This window comes from Spermophilus citellus (genome assembly GCF_964194105.1).
Source record: "Spermophilus citellus genome assembly, chromosome: 6".
NCBI lineage: Eukaryota > Metazoa > Chordata > Mammalia > Rodentia > Sciuridae > Spermophilus > Spermophilus citellus.
The window spans coordinates 15,878,306-15,899,154 of NC_138187.1; the positions used below are offsets into that span (position 1 = coordinate 15,878,306).

At 38.0% G+C, this 20,849-nt stretch overlaps 2 protein-coding genes across 4 annotated transcripts in view; one reads left to right on the forward strand and one right to left on the reverse strand.

The window, feature by feature from the left end:
- Nucleotides 1-18,536, forward strand: part of METTL9 (methyltransferase 9, His-X-His N1(pi)-histidine) — a 38,884-nt gene extending 20,348 nt beyond the window's left edge. Inside the window, exon 5 of one of the 3 annotated variants that reach the window (XM_081298351.1) lies at nucleotides 17,837-18,536. In XM_081298351.1, the coding sequence (XP_081154477.1) occupies nucleotides 17,837-18,039 (203 nt within the window). In that variant the 3' untranslated portion in view covers nucleotides 18,040-18,536. Of the gene's footprint in view, nucleotides 1-17,833 lie in introns of all 3 variants that reach the window. The other 2 variants (XM_081298352.1, XM_081298350.1) reach the window with 2 other exon arrangements.
- On the reverse strand, nucleotides 2-17,267 carry IGSF6 (immunoglobulin superfamily member 6). The gene is made up of 6 exons (XM_081298353.1): nucleotides 15,824-17,267; nucleotides 12,389-12,748; nucleotides 9,527-9,633; nucleotides 8,789-8,839; nucleotides 8,376-8,456; nucleotides 2-6,951 (listed from the first exon to the last, which is right to left on the reverse strand). The coding sequence occupies exons 1-6, from the start codon at nucleotides 15,888-15,890 to the stop codon at nucleotides 6,895-6,897; spliced, it is 723 nt and encodes a 240-aa protein (XP_081154479.1). The 5' UTR covers nucleotides 15,891-17,267; the 3' UTR covers nucleotides 2-6,894.
- Nucleotides 18,537-20,849: the final 2,313 nt, after the last annotated feature.

A 20,849-nucleotide genomic window follows, 5' to 3' on the forward strand; every position in this document is an offset into this window, starting at 1 on the left:
GTCAGACTAAATCTTATCCAGAGTTGATCACAATTAAACATTGTCTAATGTTTTTTAAAATAGGCTGGAGTTTAAAGTAAAACTGTTATCTCATTTAAAATATCACCTTATCGGGCTGGGGTTGTGGCTCAGAGGCAAAGCTCTTGCCTAGCATGCGTGAGGCCCTGGGTTCGATCCTCAGCACCACATTAAAAACTAAATAAAGGTATTGTGTCCACTTACAACTAAAGAATAAATGTTTTAAAAAAATCACCTTGGTTAATGTTCATCTTAATGTTGATTTTATAGAACTCTAGTACTCTCTTGCAGTGAAAATAATTAATACTCAGCTGGACCTGCCTACTTGAAGTTGAAAGCCTAAAATGTGTTTGTATCCTCTGGTTTTAAATAGAGCTTCAACCATTTATTTATTAGTCAATAAATGATGCGTTTTCATCTGCTCATCTGTACTTGCTGAATATCATGCCTGTTTTGTTTTGCATTTTTCATTTCTTGTCCCAGACTTAAAAAAAAAAAAAAAGACAGTAGTTGTTACCTGTTTTTCTCTTTTGAGAAAATATATCATTTCTTTGAGTAACATTTGATTTTATTTCATGATTTTGCTCTTCAGCAATATTAAATGAAGATTATTTTAGAAGAAATGGGCTTGTTTCATATCACTGCAGATTTATTATGACTTCTGGCATTTAATGTGACCTAATGTCACATGAATTCATAGTTTTAGCTTAATGTGTTTTGCATTTCAGATCATCTTGGAAATTTTGGCTTTAAGTCTCTCTTTTGTATTTTTATAAGTTAAAATACGTAATATAAAAATTATTTGTTGTATAAATCATACATGTTAATTCTTAAAAATCTTTAGTTCTGTTTTGTGGTCTAGTTTAGCCATTCTTCAAAAACTCTTTAACAGCTGGCAGACATTTTAAGAAATCCATTACTACTTTGCAAGTGTCATAGTTATTAGATATCACGAAGTCTTTTTTTTTAATATTTATTTTTTAGTTGTAGTTGGGCACAGTACCTTTATTTTGTTTATTTGTTTTTATGTGGTGTTTAAGATCGAACCCAGGACCTCTCATGTGGTAGGTGAGCACTCTACCACTGAGCCACAACCCTAGGCCCATGAAGTCTTTATCTTAAGGAACAATGCTTACATTTCTTACAACCATGAATGCTATATGGGTTTATGTTACTATTTACATGTGCCTTAATTTTTTCTTGTCCTTATTTTTGTTTCCTATGTGCCTTAGCCTTTCAGATTGAATGCTTAACTACCTTGTGGTTTTAGATTTGTGTTGATGGTGGGGAAAAATGGGAACTCTTTAGACATGGGAGGGAGGGAAGAAAGTTAGTACAGATACCTTCTCTTATCTGTACTAACTTTGCTTCATCATTTTTACATTCCTTTAGTCTTGGTAAAGCAAAAACTGCTTGAATCATGAGTGCCTATTTATCATGTATATGTTACACAGTGAATAAAATCTAGTAAATGTCCTCCTTGGGAATTCAGCAACCTGACTTTGTTTCAGTGCTGCTCCCTGTGTAATTAAACCTAGGCTTCATCTCTCTGCATTGGTCTCACTAGTCATCAGGTTGTAAGGTTCTGGTTTCCTGTGTCCTGTTGGGCAACCACTTGACAGAACTTTAATGCTACTTCCTGGCATAGCAGGAGGTGGAGAAGCAGGAGGAAGAAACATTAGTGTAACCACAAATCTTATTTCCATGTGTTTCTGACACTGAAAATCAAGAGGAAGTCAAACTGGACAAGAGGGCAGTCTCCACTAAGGATTGAAACAAGCTCCTTGATTGTGGATGTTTGGAGCTGCCTGTGGAGTCTAAGGAGTCCAGCATGTGACACATTGCAAACTCGAGACAAGAAACCTTGTTGCTATGGGTGACCTTTAGTGACCTATAAATTTTGCAGACTGCTCTGTAGCACTCTATTATTGCTTCCTTTCTCCACATCACTAATTAGATCCTGATGAGTTCCATGTGAAACTGAGGTCTGGGAGGTGCAAAGTGATCATGCGTGTGAGTTCATGAATACTGGCCTATATTAAAGCTGAATGTGTTTTGCCTGCCTACTTGACTTAATTTCTTCAAAAAAATTTTTTTACTGGTGCATTATAATTACACATAGTGGGATTCATTATGTCGCATTTGTACATGCACATGACATAATTTGATCAATTTCATTTCCCAGTATTTATTTTTTAACAAAAGCAATTGAAGGTGAAATGATGACTTGTGTAATTGTTTGGGCAAATGTGTTGAAGTTGAACCGCATGCATTTTATTGTGAAGATTAACTTGAAAACAGAAAATGCAACAATGTATCGTCCCGATTTCAGTTTCTTTGGTTTACTGACCCAGTCTTGGTTAGGGGTTGTTAAATCTAGTTGGTTAAGTACCCCAAAGAATTGGTTAACTACCCCAGAATAAAAAGGAAAAATACTTGATTAACACAGAATTATATTATAAAAATGAAAATTTAATGACATGATTTTTTAAAATTGTAATTTTTATACAAAATGATTCATAGTAAAAATAGTATAATTCAAATAGCTTATAAGAGACTATACAGTGCAAAGTTTCTCATCCATCCCAGTTCCACAGTCTTTTCAGGTTATCTTAAATATTCTTCAGAAGTTAAGTCTATGCACAAGCTGAAGCAGCCCATTATAAGTACTTTAGTTGCCTTTTTCACTTAAACATATGTTGGGAATTTTTCCATATCATCACATAGGCATCTTCTTCATTTTCTGGATGTAAGCCGTGGTATGCTGGAGCTGGCTCAGACTGGCTCATGGCACCTAATTATTACATTGGTAGGGATTTAGCAAACTGGTTGTTAAATATGGCCAGTATTACATTTGATATTAATGGGAATGTTTACACCATGGAGTTTGGCAAATACCACAAATACCCTGTCCCCTCTATAAGCTGGTTGTTGAACATTTACCAACCACCACTAAATGTATGGAGAGAAGGTGGTTTGCTTTCTAATGTTAAAAAAAAAGGTAGAAACTTTTGTTTGTGACTTTAATGAAAATATTTCTATTTGAAATATTTTTCACTTGAGATCACTGTTTTATTTGAGATACATTTTTAAAATTCCTGTTTTACTAGGAGCCTAAAAAATTAGAAATTCATACTGAATTTTGCCATCTGAATTTTTAATATACAGAGATGGTCATATTTTTTTCTTCCTTTGACTCATTAAATCAATACTTCTCTTTTAATATATAGCCATTATATTATTTTTGGACTTGGATCATCTTTTAATGCACTACTAGATTCTATTTACAAAAATTCTAAAAATATATAATCATTAATATTGTTGATAAACGATAGTCTTTATTTTTCTGGAGGGTGTTACCTTTGTTTGGGTGTCAGTGTTCTGTTGGATTTTTAAAAAATAATTGGGAATGTTTTGTTGTTTGTTCATTCTTTGAAAGTTTGGTGGGATTCTCCTATGAAACATTTTAGGCCTGTGCTTTTGGAGAGGTGTGGCTCTTTGGCAACCTTTTCATTCTCTCCCAGGGTCATTGGTCTGGTTAAATTAAACATGTTTAGTCTCAAGGCTCTCATCAGTCTAAATAGAAATAAACAGGACTTTAGCAGTCTTTTTCATGGAAGAGCATGGAATTTTAGAGATGACCTCTGTTTGAATTTGAAATGTGAGTTTCTGGGTCTCTCAGTTATCTCAGAGCTTCATCTGCAAAAAAGGGGGTTAATACTTACCTTGAGGTTTATTGTGAGGATAAAATAATGTATTGAGCAGTGCCAGACCATGTCTGTCTTGCTTTTGGTATTTGATAAATATTAGGATTATTATATTCTATCCTGTTCTATTCCTTTTTAAAAAAAATTGTGGCTATATTGATTATACTTGTTCACTGTTCTTCAGATTGAAATATTTGTCAAGGTCTGCCTAAAACTCTTAACTCAGAAATCAGAATTTGAAATCTTCATTCTGCATTTTAACTGTCTGAAAGTGCATTCTCCATTGTTTTATGTGACTTGACACCTTAGAGACATAGCTTCTCTCGTCTTATACAGCATGAAAAGGAAATCACTTATTTTGAAAGTCCCATTAATATATTTTGGTATGTGGTTTTGGGGAGCTCTTGCCTAGAAAGTAGGGTTTGTAGGTGCTAGAACATCTTTTGGTCCATTTTCTTCTTAGAAATTAGGAGGTGAGAGCCTTTGGCAGTTAACTAGGATTAGATGGGTCACAAGGTCAGGACCTTCATACACGTGATTAGTGTCCTTATTAGAGGTCCGAGAGATCTTGCTTCTCTGCTCTCTGCCAATGTGAGGATATAACAAGTGAGCAGTCTGCAGCTTGAAAGATGGTCCTTACCAGAATCCAGCCGGGTAGCACCCTGATGTTAGATTTCTAGTCCTCCAGAACTCAAGAAGTTGTTTATAAGCCCCCCAGTCTGTGGCAGCTTGTTTTAGCAACCCAAACTAAGATAGGTTGGTTCAATTTTATTTTCTTTTCACTGTTGTGGGAAACTCAAATCTTAAGGGAAAGCTACAGTTTTAAACCTTCCAGTGATAATTCTGGATATTCAGATAGCAAAAAAAAAAAAAATTAATATTTTAGAGATTCAGTGAATACAGTCTTTATGGAGGGGGTTAGAGTCAATGACTAGAAAGTGAAGTATGCTACACTTCTCATGGAAATTCTAAAAGATTAAATAAAAATAGAACCATTGTTCAGTTGTATTCATATGAAGGCATTTGAGGGCCTACTATGTACCAGGAAATGGAAATACAAATATAAATGGGAAGTATGCTTTTAGTCTTGAAACACAGAAGATAGATGAAACAGGCAATGGCAGGGTAGTGTGAAGAGAAATACGACAAAGTACTGTGTATTTCAAGAAGGAAAGATCCTTTAACTGTTGATCTGGGGAAGGTTTTGTGCTAGAAGTGGCAATATGCTGTTTTTCTGTCTTTTGTTTTTGCGGTGCTGAGGATTATACCCAGGGCCTTGTGTGCACTAGTAAGCTGTGTTTGAAGTCTTGGAAGCATTTTACCAGACAGAAGGGAACAGCGTATGCAAAGTATGAAGGCGCGGATACAGTGCGGGTTGGCATAGCGCGGGTTCAGTGTAATCCAAGGATAGCATGCAGAGTACGCTTTGCCTAAAAGTGTAGCACTCAATAAATTTGGTTGGCTACATGGATGAATGAAAGCACGAATGGTATACACGCACCAGGCACTCTTCTATATGAGCTGGGGAACAGAACTCCTTTCTTTGGGAAAGTGATCTTTGAAACACAGTCCTTGCTTACATTGGAAAATGTATACTCAGAAGTTAATACTAGTTTATCTTAGGGATTTTGTCTCTTGGTTAGTTAACACAAGGAGCAGTGTCTTTTCAGCCCTGGAATTAAGTGCCAAAATGTAATGATTGCCAGAATGAAAAGTAAATGATCTAATTCAGCACTCATTCAGTTCATCTAGATGGAATTAGTATTTGCCTTTTTTTTTTTTTTGCCATCTGGTTCAGAAGTTCATTTATTTCACCTCAGCCAGTAGTCTCAAAGTGAGGGTGTGAACCTTGGCACACAGAAAATTTATTTTTGAATTATAGGAAGAAAAATTTACATCTCTATTTATGCTGCTGTTTATACCATTATTTTATTTGTTTTTGTGTATAAGATACAAACACATATATACACATGCGTATGTTACACACAACTTGCACCTGTACAACATATACATGCACACACAAGTATGCTTCATCCTCTGCCTTTTTTATTTTTCTGGGCACATGTTTTCAGAAAGGTTTGATATCACTGATTTAAGCCATCAGTGTAAACTGCTTCCAAAGGGATCCTAAAGTATTTAAAAATTATATCTTGGTTATAAAAAGAATATGCTTAAATAATTTAATGCCAGTTTAAAGGAAACAACTTTAATGAAATAAACACAATACATTATAATTCATGTTTAATAACAGAAGCATGCTTGCAGGTACTTTAGATTGTTTATACCTACTTAGCTTTCAAAGAAAATTTGTATCATATTTTCTTAGTGCTCTGGTAATGAAGTCCATAACATGCTTGCTGTACCAGTCCAGTGTCTGCTATTTCCCTCCTGAATTGGTCAGAAATCGGGATTGTAGAGGTCTTTGTGCCATCAGGATGTGGCCTTCCAGGGTGCTCTTCTTTGGCACAACACTGACATCTAGAGTCAGTTGTGGCTTATTTCTTCTGAGGTTTTCTCTGTTTCACATTCTGCTTTGAATTTTCCATATTTTGGAATTTATATTCTTATTCTATTCCCTATTCTCACTTTTTGTTGGTGGCATGATATTTATTTTGCATACCCTGGTAAGGAAATATGTACTTTTTCATTGCCCCATTAAAATATTAGAGGAAATAATTTTTGCTCCAAAGTACTTTTCAAAACGAATTCTTCTATCTCAAATTTCAGCATATTTCTCCTTCTCTTTATGCCTTCCCTCTGATGCTAATTGTTCCATCATTTCTACCACCCACAAAGACATTTCTTCCACTCAGGATTGAGTCATGTGGTTGACTTCAAATCTTCAGGGTAATCGCCATCACACACTTATTAACATGTTAAATGAAACAGATGTAGGATACATGTCAGAAAATTTTTTGAAGCTGCATGCCTATAATCTGATTAGGTTGCTTAGAATTTTATTGGCAAATTAGGAAAGAACTTTTCAATTGCATTTTGTTGGGTTTTAATTACTATTAGTTGTAGCTTCCTTTATGCCCTGGCCGCCTTTTTTGCAGCCAGTTGTCTTTTCCTTTTACCTTTATTTTTTTTTAAATGATAAAAAAATTGGTGCATTTCCATAGCTTCTGGAGTTGGATTTTCAGTGAATTAATTGAAAATCAAAATGTATCTATGGTCTTTCACAGTTGGAAAGTGCTCTTCTGTTTTCATAAATATTGTCTTTCTCCTACAATAGAAAATAATGAATGGTGTTTAAGGTTATGTAACCAATGATGCCATCCTCCATACCACATATAAGCTGCTCTGCCACCTTGCATTCTGGGTCCTAATTATCCTTCCAGTAGGATGTTGGGACTGAAAAATAATTTTCTTGTCTAGATGTCATTGGCAAAGCCCTGGGTGGGAACTTTACAGTTCTTACTTCTAGGCCTTCCTTCAGGCCACTTACTTTTGCCTCTTTGTTGAAGAAAATTCCTTAGCCTCAGTAAGAAAAAAGTATGAATGAACAGGCATTTGTAATTATTTCGAGTGCTGTCCTAAGTAACTGAACCATTGTCTTTATGTATTTGTACATACACTGAAGGATGAAATGACTACTTGGACAACATTCTCTCTCTTTTTCTTTTAATATACTTTTTACAACTTTATTTATTTTTTAATGTGGTGCTGAGGATTGAACCAAGTGCCTCACCTGTGCTAGGCAAGCGCTCTGCCACTGAGCTACAGCCCCAGTCCCACAACATTCTCTTGAGTTAAAATTCTTTTTAAAATAAAAAGGGTTAAAATAACCACACCTTATAATCACTTTGCTGTTGGTATTTGGTCTCAGGTGCAGTTTAAGAGGAAAATAATGTCAGTTGTGTTTAATTTCACTATCTGTATACATTTTAAGTCTGAGAATCTGACTGTGTATCATGGAAACAGAGTTCCTGTTGTGCTGTCGGAAAATCCTGTTTATGTAGGACTTTCATCAGAATGTATTATAGATAATACAGATGCACTCTACCTGTCACTCCAACCCCAAAGACTGAAGAAATACTCATTTTTATATCATTAGCTCTAATGTGAAGTTTTTGTTTTATAAGTAATAAGTAATTTAAAAAATAATTTGATCTAGTCACCATGGCATATGCCTGTAATCCTGGTGACTTGAAAGTCTGAGGCAGGAGGATCACACGTTTGAGACCAACCTGGGCAACTTAGTGAGGCCCTAAGTAGCTTAGTGAGACCCTATTGCAAAATAATAAATTAAAAGGGATGAGGATGTAGCTCAGTGGTAGAGTGCCCCTGGGTTTATCCCCAGTACTGGGGCGGTTGGGGGGGGACATAAAACAAGAGCAAAATACCAATCACTTTTTAATCTACAAAAGCATCCTTGTCTGTATTGAAAACATTGTCTGTGTCCAGTGTGTTTCTGAGTGTTCAGTGTCACTTAAGATACCAGCCTGGGGCTATTTAATATTGTATCAAATGTCCTTTGTTATGTATTTATCAAAACAGGTTCTGTGTAAAAATGCATTTTATGTGAAGGTCTTTTTTCAGATTCTTTTAAAGGAAAATATGTATTGACAGCTTGTTGGCAGCCTAGTTTTTTTTTCTGTGAAGCATGCTTTATGCCTGTATTGCATCTTTTTGGCATTTTATACTTACAAGTTGTGGGCCTGTTTCTGCGTATCTTTTGTGATATAGTTCTTGAGCAATTTCCTGAAAAATACGCCGAGCACTTTTCTTCTGTAAATACAAATGAGAAAAAGATCTCTCTTTCAGGAGCATAAGTGATGATTTGTGCACATCATCAGAGCTTTTTCTTTATTTACTGTCACCAGTCTCAGAAACTACATACCAACACATCTGCATTACAGCTAACTCTTTAGTATTTTGAGTCTATTCAAAGGGTGGAGAGCTGTCAAGTTGAAATCACAGCTAAGCACTTGAGATTATCATGAAGATTCTCAACAGTTAGGAAACATTAGTATCTGGTTGAAACACATACTCTCTGTGTTTCTTAAACTATTTTGGATTTGAAATACTTACAACTAGCTACAATTTAAAAAATATTTTACCTTTTGTGAATCTTCTTTTGTTTCTCTGTTTCTTAGAATATTAGATTTTGACTGTCAAGAAGAAAAGGAAAGTCTGTAAATATTTTATGCACTTACAATAATTGTGACAGATGTGTCATACCATAATAGGATTAAACTAACAATATTTAAATGATATACAATAAGTATTAATAGTTTTCATATTATTTCTGAGATACTTTTATTTCATTAGTAAGCTAAATAACTCAAACTAATGTTTATTGTGGAATTTGTAGTACTTCTAACATAAGACATAAACATCCGCTCTTAAGACATATGTAAAGTCAAGTTATATTCTTTTTAAATAAGTTTAGGCCTTTTTGAATAGTTGAAGGCAGCTTCTACTCTCTTCATTAATCTCTTCTGCTCTTAAAAATTATTCTTAGGACTTTCATAGATGACAGTAACACTCCACCACCTGCTACCGCTTCCCCACACCTCACTTCTGCAGAAGAAAGCTAGCATAGAAGATGGCTTCTTAATCCCACATTACTGAATTTAAAGAGAAAACACTATAAATCATGTATTCTTGTTAATTTCAGTGATGGAAATCTATGCCTCCTGTGGCCCTCCTCTGCATGTGATGATCCCTGCAGAAGCAGAGGGAGATGTTCATTAGGTGAGCTGTATCTGAGGCTCGGTGATTATGGAGAGATGGAGATAATTTTCCATTTAATATTTAAGGCTTTGGGGACATCAGTGTGAGAACATTTGACTTACCTTGGAGAGGACTGTGAAGGCCACACATACCCCAGTAATGTAGATGGAGAGCAGCACTAAGAGCACTGTCAGGAGACTCTGCAGTTCCTTGCTGAGAAGCTTACTTTCTTAATTGTGGAAACAGAAAGAAACAGTCACTGTGGAGGCATATTCTTGCACATGTATGTATGTGTAAAGTATCATTGAAGCTACAAGTTACAGGTGAAATATGGACTCATTCTGTTTGCCTGTTCATGTAAGCTTCTTTGGGGGGAGTTTTTTGGTTCGGAAGATATTAAAGTATATGATAGTTAAATCCATTTCATCAGTTCTTTAAATGTTTTATACTAAAAATGATACTTGCTAAAGATAAAAAATATTTAAAAATTCAAAAATTTGATTAACCATCTGGTACAGTGCATTACTTAAACTTTTGAACCTAGTGTGTTCAAGGGCATTTAAGTTTTCTTTTGTTAGAAATAGTGTACAAATGTCATTGAGTCTGCTTATGAAGTTAAAATATTTTCACATCATTTGTGAGTGATGTCATGTATAATCTTGGAACTATTATAGTGAATGGTGGTGTCTATTAAAAACCCAAGCTGGGTCTGGTAGGTGCATGTTTATAATCCCAGTGACTTGGAAGGCTGAGGCAGGAGGATTGCAAATTTGAGGCCAGCCTCAGCCACTTAGCGAGACCCTGTCTCAAGAAAGGGTTGGGATGGATGGAGTCAAGAAGATAATGCTAGGTGAAACCTAGCATCCCCATCCCCCCAAACCAAATACTGAATGTTTTCTTTGATATAAGGAGGCTGATTCATAGTGAGATAGGGAGAGGGAGCCTGGGAGGAATAGATGAACTCTAGATAGGGCAGAGGGGGTGGGAGGGGAAGGCAGGGGGCATGGGGTAAGAAATGATGGTGGAATGTGATGATCATTATCATCCAAAGTACATGTGTGAAGACATGAATTGCCGTGAATATACTTTGTATATAACCAGAGATATGAAAAATTGTGCTCTATATGTGTAATAAGAATTGTAATGCATTCCACTGTCATATATAAATAAAATAATAATTAAAAAAAAGGGCTGGGGATGTGGCTCACTGGTTAAGTGTCCCTGTGTTCAATCCCAGTACCAAAAAAAAAAGCCTGTGAAGGCCCTCCATTGAGGATCATAGTATCCACTGCTTGCCTAAAAGAACTGCAGTCTATTTTTATGCATGTATGAGTTTGTTGGGATGAACCCAATCACTATAATTATAAAGCACTAATAAAAAATCTTAATAAAAAAAGGCATACTATTGTGACATATGTGCTTTCTGCTAAAAGTTCTAAGGCGAAATTACTGAACCCATTTTCACATTCTGAGTGTCTCCCGACAGGAGATATTCAGTGTTCTGTGCTCTAGGGAGAGATTAAGTAACATGCCAAGTCTTTTGATTATTTACAAAGTACAATTAGGTTTATAGTTATTATTCCAACCAAGTATCCCCTTGATTCTTATCAGTACATACATTTTTACATGTGAAACTAACAAATTAACTCTATACAACTTTTAAAAAATGTTTTGGTGCTAAATTAGCATCTCTGTAGAAAAGTCAGGAATCTTAGCAACTTTTCAATTATGTACAAATCTTTTTGTGATCTTCATCTCTCTCTAAGCCATTTTCTTTTCTAATAATTTTTTTATAGAAGGTTAATGCAGCGAGGCATATGAGTCTCTGAAGTCATCGTGTGTTTTCATATCAGTAGCTGACATTTATTGAGTATTTGCCATGTGTCAGGCAGTATTATATGCTTTATATGTGTTAACTCATTTCTGATTTTCTTACAGGTGAGAATAAACTTCATTAGAATAAACTAAGTGACATTCAAGTATCAAAAGCCTATTAGAATACCCCTAGTAGTCAAAAGCAGGGATCATAATACCAGACAGTCTTAGATCCTTAGAGTCCTATTTTAAAAATAAAGAGCTGGTTGATTTTGAGATGGTGTTTGAATGGAATGATCTCAGGCTCATTACATAGGAGAGTCGTTTTTTAACGGCAAGAGGTCCAAGATTGGCAAAGTGCTACTGCCCTTCTTTTCCTTCCCCCAGAATCATGTGAAGCTTTTTCACTGAAGTTTCTCTTTTCTTTTCTTTTTCTTTTTCTTTTTTTTTTAAGAGGTGGGGTCTCACCATATTGCCTAGGCTGGCCTTGAATTCTTGAGTGCAAGCAATACTCCTGCCTCAGCGTCTCCAGTAGCTGGGACTAGATGTGTGCCACCTTGAAATTTCATAATCTCAGACTACTGAGATTATGAAATGACTTTGTGAAATTACTGATAGGAAAATCCTCACTTGAGTGAGAGATTGTCAGGGGTGTTAGCAGATCTCTAGAAGCTATTCTTTCTTGTCCAGGCAGAATGAGAAGGGCCAGGGATCCACCAGTGTGTTCTCTCCAAATTTGTATTTATTCTCCATGATGCATTTATTTCCTGGGTCTAGTTTATTGACTGTTTATGCTTTTCTAGTGTATTGTTCTAAGTGGAGTAATTCTAGACCAGTTCCTGAGAAAGCTGAGTTAATCACAAGGTTCCCTGTGGAATTGGTGCCTTACACCTAGTCCCTGTTGTAGACAGGAAAGAAGAACATGGTTGGTCATTCTTCATTAGTCAAATTTGGGTATGGAGACAGAACACAGTACCCAGCATGCTACTGACTGTATCTGGGTTGGAATGGGTCTTGAATCCAAACCTATGGTGACTTGTGCTCCTCACATCACTGGCTAGGGTATTAAGTTACCAATTTATCTCACACTTGCATGGAAGTGATGTGAAGATTTTAAAGGTCTGAGCAAAATGTGATGACACACAGAAAAAAAGCCTTCATTGACTGACCTCTTACCACCAGTGTGGTCCCTTCTCCAGTTTGCTTGGCTCTCGGTGTCTTTTCTCTAGGAAATGCTATTCCACAGATGTAAATTGCACTGTCATTTGATGTCACCCTGTTGACAGTGAGAGAAACTCGGTTCTGGGCCAGGGCTTCCCCCACTGTGAATTTGTCCGTTTCACTTCTGCATCCATCCAAGCACAGGTTCTCAGGCTGCTGAGCGCCATAGCGAAACCACAGGCTCATGGGTTGCTCTGAAGGGCATCCGGTTGTGGAGAAGGTGCACTCTATAGTGACAGCCTTGTGAGTATAGTCCACCTCTAGGTAATGTGGCTGCCTAACAGAGACAGTACAGGCACCCACAGCACCTGGGGAGGAAGCAGGTGAGTGCTTAGCGGGCTGCCCTCATTTTGCCGGTGCTGCTTTCTCTGATGTTTTGGCTGGAACCCAGCCGTTCCTTTCTTTTTCTTACCTTACTCTCAATACAAACAAGACTGTAAAAATAAGACACAGTGATCCTCACTTGTCCTAACCCCATGATTCCTGACCTGGTTGCATGCCATCTGGTTACTTGAAGACAGCCCCAGAAAGGTTCAGTGGAGCTAGCCAGGCAAGCCGAGGCACCAGCATATCTGGGGTCAGAAGTTTGGGGTCCTGTTACACTTGCTCCTTACAACCTCTCCTTTGATCTTGGGCAGATCACATCATCCCTTAGAACCTGTTTCCTCCCCATACCCCTTTCCCGTAAGAGTGTTGTATTCAGCGTGGTCAAGTGTTTCAAAGCTCCTCATACAAATGTTGCTGCCACTGATTGAGCTCATGAGCGGGAGCAGGGTTTTTCTTTTTTTCTTTTTGTCTTACGGGGTTTGGGATAGCTGGCAATTCATGGCGGTTTACAATGGTTCCTTTGTGAGCCCAGTGTCCATACTGGAAGCATGATAAAAGGCAAGACGTACACCTGTGGAAATGCAGCCTTGGCCTCGCCTGCACCATCTTTGGTTACAGAGCAGAGGTCAAGTGAGTGAGTCCTACTGTGGCTAGCAGATTTGGTTTCTTCCTGGCACTTGTACACTGCACTGTAGGCCCTGTAACATTTATCCTATTTGACTAACAGTATTGTGTGATAAAGAGCCACAGACTGGTTCAAATCCTGACTCTAATGGTTCTAGCTCTGTGATCTCTGTGTCGCTTCCCTCATCATGGTGGGGATGATGTGGTTGACCTTATGCAGTTTGAGTCAAGTTCTAGTGCAGTGATGTATAAAGAGTATTTACTTGCCTAAGCTACAGTAAGTTTTCAATAAAACATAGGTCTTTCTGCTCCTGCCCCTGCCACTACCAATGTCCTCCTAGTGCCACATGCTCATTTTAGAGATAACTATGGGCACCTGTGTACGGGGTGTTCATAGAACTAGCCTTAACTCCCTGTCCAGTGCTCTCCCCATTGTGTGATGCTGCTTGGAGTGTGGGTCCCCACCTTGGTCTTCTAACACCAGGCATATGAAGCTGGAAAGCCACTCAGGAGCTTGTAAATGGGAAGGCCTGCCCCAAGCCCTTTCTGGGGACATCAGAGCCCTTAGATAAAACACTACTGGTTAAGTCAGATGGGGATTTATGCAAATTTTTGTCTGCTTTTTGTCTGGTTGTGTTTCCAACTGGTCTTATTGGTCTGAGTGTATCTTATAAATGAAATTAAAAAGTAATTCAGGTGTCTGATGTTTAAGTTTCAGACAGGGGCTCTTTTTCACTTAACTTTTTTCTTCTACGTCCCCCACCCAAACAGTAGAGGAATTAAAATTAGAATCATGGTATTTGTGATGAGAATCTTTTCTTAACCATGTTTTAATTTTAGAATTTGTACAGTTTGAGATGAGCTGGGAACTTTGAGTGACCTGAAACACATAAACCAGATGACAGGATGAAGTCAATCACCTGGGGAGGATGGGGGTTGGGTTTCCTGGGGCTTTGTGTCTGTGGAGGCTCAGCTGAGCTGGGTTTCCTGCTGAGGGGCCGATTCACTCCCAAGTCTGTTTGCTTCACCCTCTGTCTCCTGTTCAGGCTCAGTCACTTTAAAAGTCCAGAGGAACACTTCACTATATATATTTATATATTGGAAATTTGAAATGGAATTGGACCTGTCAGAATGTAACTGTAAAACAGTGCCTCAATCTCAAATTGTCTGCTGGGTAAAGTTTTAAAAGGGAAACTAACTTTTAACATTTTTTGTTAAGAACTGGTGCGCAGGGTAAGTAATATGAATAAGTAAGTAATTTGCAACTTAGAAGGGTCCTGTCTCTCCTTAGTCTGAGGTGGGTGAAAACCAGTTGTAGAGGTTTTCTTTGAAAGGCAGAGACTCGTGAGAAAGCTGCTCTTCTCTCCCCCAGCAGTGAAGCAACATGTTAGCAAAAAGAGAAGTTTGGGTAACGGCGCACCACAGCCCCTTCTTGTAAAACATTCTTTCACAAGTTCCAGTGTTCCCTAGGCCCTTTGTTGTTGTTGTCAAGTTGGAAAATATGTAGAGAACTAGTTTTTGACACTTAAAAAGCTTATCATTATAGAACATTTCAGACGAGCAGAGCAGCAGCTTAGCGGAGTGGAGCCTGCCGTCCCCGCTGCAGCCTCAGCTTCCAGCCTCCCTCCCCACCCCACTCCCAATTAAGGTGGACTCCACACGTTTTGTTTGCACAGTTTTTAGACTATGTCAGGATTTTTCTTTAAAATAGTTTGTAAAAGTAATATATATTTATGGGAGAAAAACGGAATAGAAGCAAGAAGCAAGCAAGAAGTCACTGCACTCCTTTTGCTTAAAATAACCACTTAACATTTTGATGTATTTCTTTATAAATGAGAAAACTAATATCAATTTTAAGAATTTTGCCCCCTTCCCTATAATGCAAATTTTGTGGGCTAATCTGAGGCTATTAGAACTGTGATGAAAGAAACCCTTTCTTTTTCATAGAGAAAAAAATGGGTGTAGGCAGAATTTTAAAAACGGACATATTATGAAATGGCTGTTCTCTCTAAGAGTTTTGGCATTTAAAAAAAAAATAAGGACTTTAAGTTTACAGAAGTTCAGCTTTTTAGAAATACTGTTATTCCAGAGTGTTCATTCAGCAAATACTATTCAGTGGGTTCCATGTGCAGAGCAAATTTGCTTGTATAGGAATTAAATTGTTAATGAGCAGCACATGTGATCTTAACTGCATTTTCAGTTCTTTGGTGAGGTTTTTCTCTAATGCAGCATAATGCAAAGGGAATTTCAAGGTTAATATGAAACTTTTCCTCAGCTGTTCCTCTGGAAAAAGAGGAAACTTATCACCTTAGACCTAAATTTCCATAATATTATACATTTAAAAATTATTCTGTAGAGCTTAAAAAGTAAATGCATTAGGCAAAAGAGCAATTAATTTAAATAAAATGGAGAAGGAAAAAAAAATACCTTACCGACATAAAACAGAACCAGATTGATTTCTAGACCGAGAAGGATCTTGCCTCTGTTCACAGTCTCCATTTCTTTCTGTATGCGTGCAGTTGTCGGGGGTGTGTTTGAAGAGTTGGGTATTTTTTTCCTCTTTTCTTTTTTTAGAAAGGAAGAACTGAAGAGAGGAACTCTTATTTAGGAACCATAATCGGGAACTTTTTGAAATTGTGTAAAGATGGTTTGTTGCAAAGTTTCACCATTTAAAGTTGAGCACATTTCTAAATGCCCACGTATACTTTTTGTGGATTGGATTATATAAATTCTCCTCACAAGTATTAGATGTTTTGTGTGAGGTTTTGCTTTACACATAGTGTGTGTTTCCTAAAAGGACTTTTGCTTCACATGTGGTACTTTACATTTTCAGACCAGTCTGGTTGCTGGTTGGGTCACCACTGTGTGTGTGCCTTGCTTTGGGCCAGTAACTGTGGGGAAGGAGTAGAAAGACGTGTCTTCTTGTGGGACCAAGAGAATTAGTAAGAAATACACCCTCTGTCATTTACTGGTTGTGCCCAGCTCTGAATTTAAAGACCTCTTTTGATTGTGTTGTGAGTAGATGTGCAGGCCCCTGTGCTCTGGGTCCTTGTCACCCCTGGTCCTCTTATATCATGAGGCAGGTTAGCTGCAGGAATTGACTCAGGCTGACTTAGGAAAAAGGAAACTTATTGGCATGGTTGGGGTGGCCTGCAGAGTCCCTGGGAAGTCTGGAGAATCATGCATGGGGTCTATGGCTGGGAAGAATATGCCAAGACACCCTGTAAAGCTGGTCTAAGAGTGTATCGCCGCAGCGACTGTCCTGGTACCACACAGCTGCTGTCCAGCCATGTGATTTCCCTGCCACTGCACTGACCTCCAGAGAAGGTCATCATGTGTCCATCATGTGTCCCTGCTTGTAGGGGTCCTAGCTCTTTGTTCTAGGTCTTGAGTGAGTGTGTCTGAACCTGGGTCATGTGCTACCACCTGTGCTGTGGGGAGGTGGGGAGAGCCCATGCTTAGACTTGGCCTCCTGCAGGGAAGCCCCCGACCCAGGAAGAGGATGCAGGGCTGGGGCACTGAAGATCCCTACCACGCTTTTCACTCTGGTGTTCTCTCTCTCGCCACTGCTGATGACATATTTTCTCATAACAGAAAGTTATTTTCAGTCTGAATTTAGTAACACATTTAAGAATATATGTATTTTTTTTACATTACCAATGCACCTAAAAGAACCCCTAAATTTAATTATACTTTCATCTTTGCATGTGTATCTGTAGTTAACGCTTGGTTTGTCTGTGAACCTGAAACATTGCTTGGTTTCCCCACTTTCCAGGCGTCTCATAGGTTTGGAAATGGCCGACGGTTGCCATTCCAAGAAATACCAAGCAACTCCCTACTTTCTAGTGTCCTTTCTCTCTCTGGACTGGAGATTAATTCTTTTTTTTTTTTTTTTGGAGATTAATTCTTTATGAAATTGTTCTGAAAAGTTAGGGAATGGGACAACTTGAAAAACACACAGATGGTCTGTTTTTATAAAAACCCATCATGAGCCTATTTTATTTCAGCCTGATAAATCTCTTTAGGTAATAGTTGAGTAAGTTTACTACGTCAGCTATATGTTCTTGCAGTTGTCTAAAACCCTCTTTGAAATAATATATGACTTTCTGATTCATTATTCTAGTATTCAATGACCAGTTTTCTAAACCCATTTACCATTACAACCTCCAGTGAATCCGAAGGAGGTGTCCTCTGAAGCTCTGTCAGGGAAGATGGAAATGTGGACTTGGGTGCAGACAAACCTGGGGTTACATATCTGCTCTGATGTCCACTAGCCCTGCACCTCTGGGCAAGTTCTTTAGCTTTCCAGTCCACCCACCCTTCTCAGGGGTGCTGGGAGTATGAAGGAGCTGACTCATCCACACGTCCCATGCTTGGAACATACCAGGTCCTAGGAAACTCATTTGTTCAAGAATTTAACTTAATGTTTTTATTTGTTTTAGTAGGTGGCAAGTGGGAGAAACCATCAGAAATTTTGGAAATCAAGGGACAGAATTGGGAAGAACAAGTGAATAGCCTGCCTGAGGTGTTCAGAAAAGCTGGTTTTGTTATCGAAGCTTTCACCAGACTGCCATACCTGTGCGAAGGTGACATGTATAATGACTACTATGTTCTGGATGACGCTGTCTTTGTTCTCAGGCCAGTATAGACTCATGGAGGCCAGAGTCTGCAGAGTCTGCCCCAGGATCTACCCTCTGGAAGAGGGTTCACAGTTATGTGATGGGAGGACCTTTGGGGATGGCCATTCTAAATATCATGTAGGAATTTAAAAAGCCAAAATACTAATTATTTCTTTGTAGTGTGTAAAAGGAATGTTTTTAAAAAACAAAAACCCAACTCTGGATTTCTATCAACTCTTTACTCAGTTAGAGCTGTTCTTCAATGCAGGTCACACTCCAGTTATGATGGAAGATATTTTTTATACTTAATTGCAGTTGGGACTCATTCCCAGACAAAGCAATAGTCATGACTTCATGGAGCCAATAAACGGATTGTTTTTAATAAAATGAAGACTGGCAATAAAGCTGTCCATTGAATTCCAAATATTGGTTGTAAGGTATAGCCACTGATATTCTTTCATGTTTAGAAACTCTGTTATTCAAGAAAATGTTTTTAATCATGCTAATAAACTTTTTTTGGAGATGACTTTGGCATCATGTTTGAGTTACTACAAGGCTTCCCTAGTGGTTTTTTTTTTTTTTTTTTTTTTTCACTACTTTGGCATCAGGAGTCCCCAAATAGTAACATTATGTGAAAGATGCTGACAACCTGGGTATGTGGTGAAGGAAGGCTTCAGACTGGGGCCGGGGGAGGATGCAGGTCTCAGTGAACACCAGGCTGTCTAGGTACCCCCAAAGACTCACCCTAGTCAGTGCTGCTTTGAAAAATACAGAATCCTTGGTTCTGACCTTGGGCTAGCTTATACCCCATGTATAACTTGGTTTTCTGGGTCATCTTAGGTTCTCAGAGTTGAAACTTTCTATTGTATTTACTAATAATGCAACCTAAAAATGTTTTAATTCAACTACTTACTTAATACTTGTATACCTCCTCCCCTAAGCTTTGTTCTTTCTAGAATCCTTAACTGAGTTTATTATTTGCCAAGGGTATGGTTTGCTGAATACCATGTCAGACATGCATTCTAGAATCCATGAATGCCTCCGACCATAAACCTAGAAATATTGTAATAGAGGAACTCATTAGCAAGATCAATAACCATTGTGGATATTCCAAAGATCACAGCACTTAACACAGATCCTAAAATCTCAGTAATAACAGAGATGCCATTTGAGATTGTGGATATTAACAATATGTTATTCTCACAATGCTACTTCATTTCTCATCCAGGTGTTTCATTAACTATTCTCATATACGTACTCATAGAAGTCATCAAATCAACACATTAACTGCAACACCTGGTATAAAGGAGATTTAAAGCCTTGAGATGAATTACTTTATTGTTCATTAGGAGCAGCATTCCCACGTTCTCCCACCAATATCTTCCACTATTATTGTGCAGTCATAATAAGAATTGGGTTACGTGATTTATGCAAAATTGTTATTGGTGTGTTCTAATGAATTCTTCCAGGAATTAGAAAAAGTGAAGTACAGCTATTTTGCAACCTAGATTGTGAAAATAGAGGAAATGAGTAAACCCAATGTAGTTCTTATACATTGGAGATTTGCTTCTTTTTTAAACTGTTATAATCAGGGGTTGCTGTTTTAAGATAGTACTTTGAGAGTTAATTTGATGGCCTATTAAAAGAAAACACAACTCATTCTTTACCCAGGAAAGCAGAGGAATTACATACATTTATGCATTTTAAAGATAAAAATCGTTTCTCAAAATCTTAGCTTCTCTGAGGACCAAGTTGTTAAAAGGTGCCATTCTGCCCTGAAAGTTGAAACCTGAATGCACTCACATTTCTGTCTGGTCTTAAAAGTCCTGGTGGTGCATCACAATTCCACTAGATGGCAGTGTTGCTTAGGAGTGTTAATCACTTTTTTTCTTCCCTAAGTGGACTCTTTTCCCCTGCAAAGTATAATAAAGCTGCCTTGTCTGCACCATTTCTTGTGTAAAGTTCTTGATATCAAGTTAAAGTTGTGGTAAAAAAAATGAAGAAGAGGTAGCCACTTGACCCTACAGGGCAAGGGAAAGGGATGCCGGCTGCACCTGCGAGTCCTGGCTCCTTCCTCCTGTATTCTAAACCCCTAGAGTGTTCAGACTGCTGACTTCAGAGAAGGGAAGAAAAGAAGTCACAATGCCCTTAGTCATTTCTCCCGTGAGCAGAGTGGTTAAATTTCTGTAATTTCTCTCATCCTGTTGGATAAGTTTTTATATAGTTGATGTGTGTAACAGAAAGTGGGCTCTGTTGGGCAACAAAGTAAAACTTGGGTGTTTCCAGATGTCTTTGTTTTTACTTCGTTCTGAGTACAGTAGTACCAGCTTTGTAATGAAGCAAGATATTTATATCAGTGCCTCCCGTCATTTGGTTAGTGATAAAGGTGGTCCACGGTCGTTCCTCTAACAATAGTAGCATTTTCATCATGCGTATGTGGTGGCTAATATGACTTGCAGCATTTGTTCAGATGCCTAAGTACCCCCAGATTATGTTCTATCCCATGGATGTGTTAGAGAACTGAATCAGTAGTCTGGGAGTTCACAGAGCACAAAATGCGGTCATAGTTAACTAGAACAACTAGGATGCTCACAAATTGAACAACCCACTTACCAGAGATATAAGTTTACATCATATCCACACCTAAGAAACATTTGTGATCTACATGAAGAAAAATACACCCAGAAACTAAAAAGAGTAGAATTCAGTCTGTTTGCAGCTAATGGATACTAAAATAACAGCCAAGCAGCAGTGAACAAAGGTAAAGAAGAATCTCATGTGCAGTTGTAATGGACTCCACCAGATCTTTAACCATGCCATGCCAAACCTTGCTGTTCCC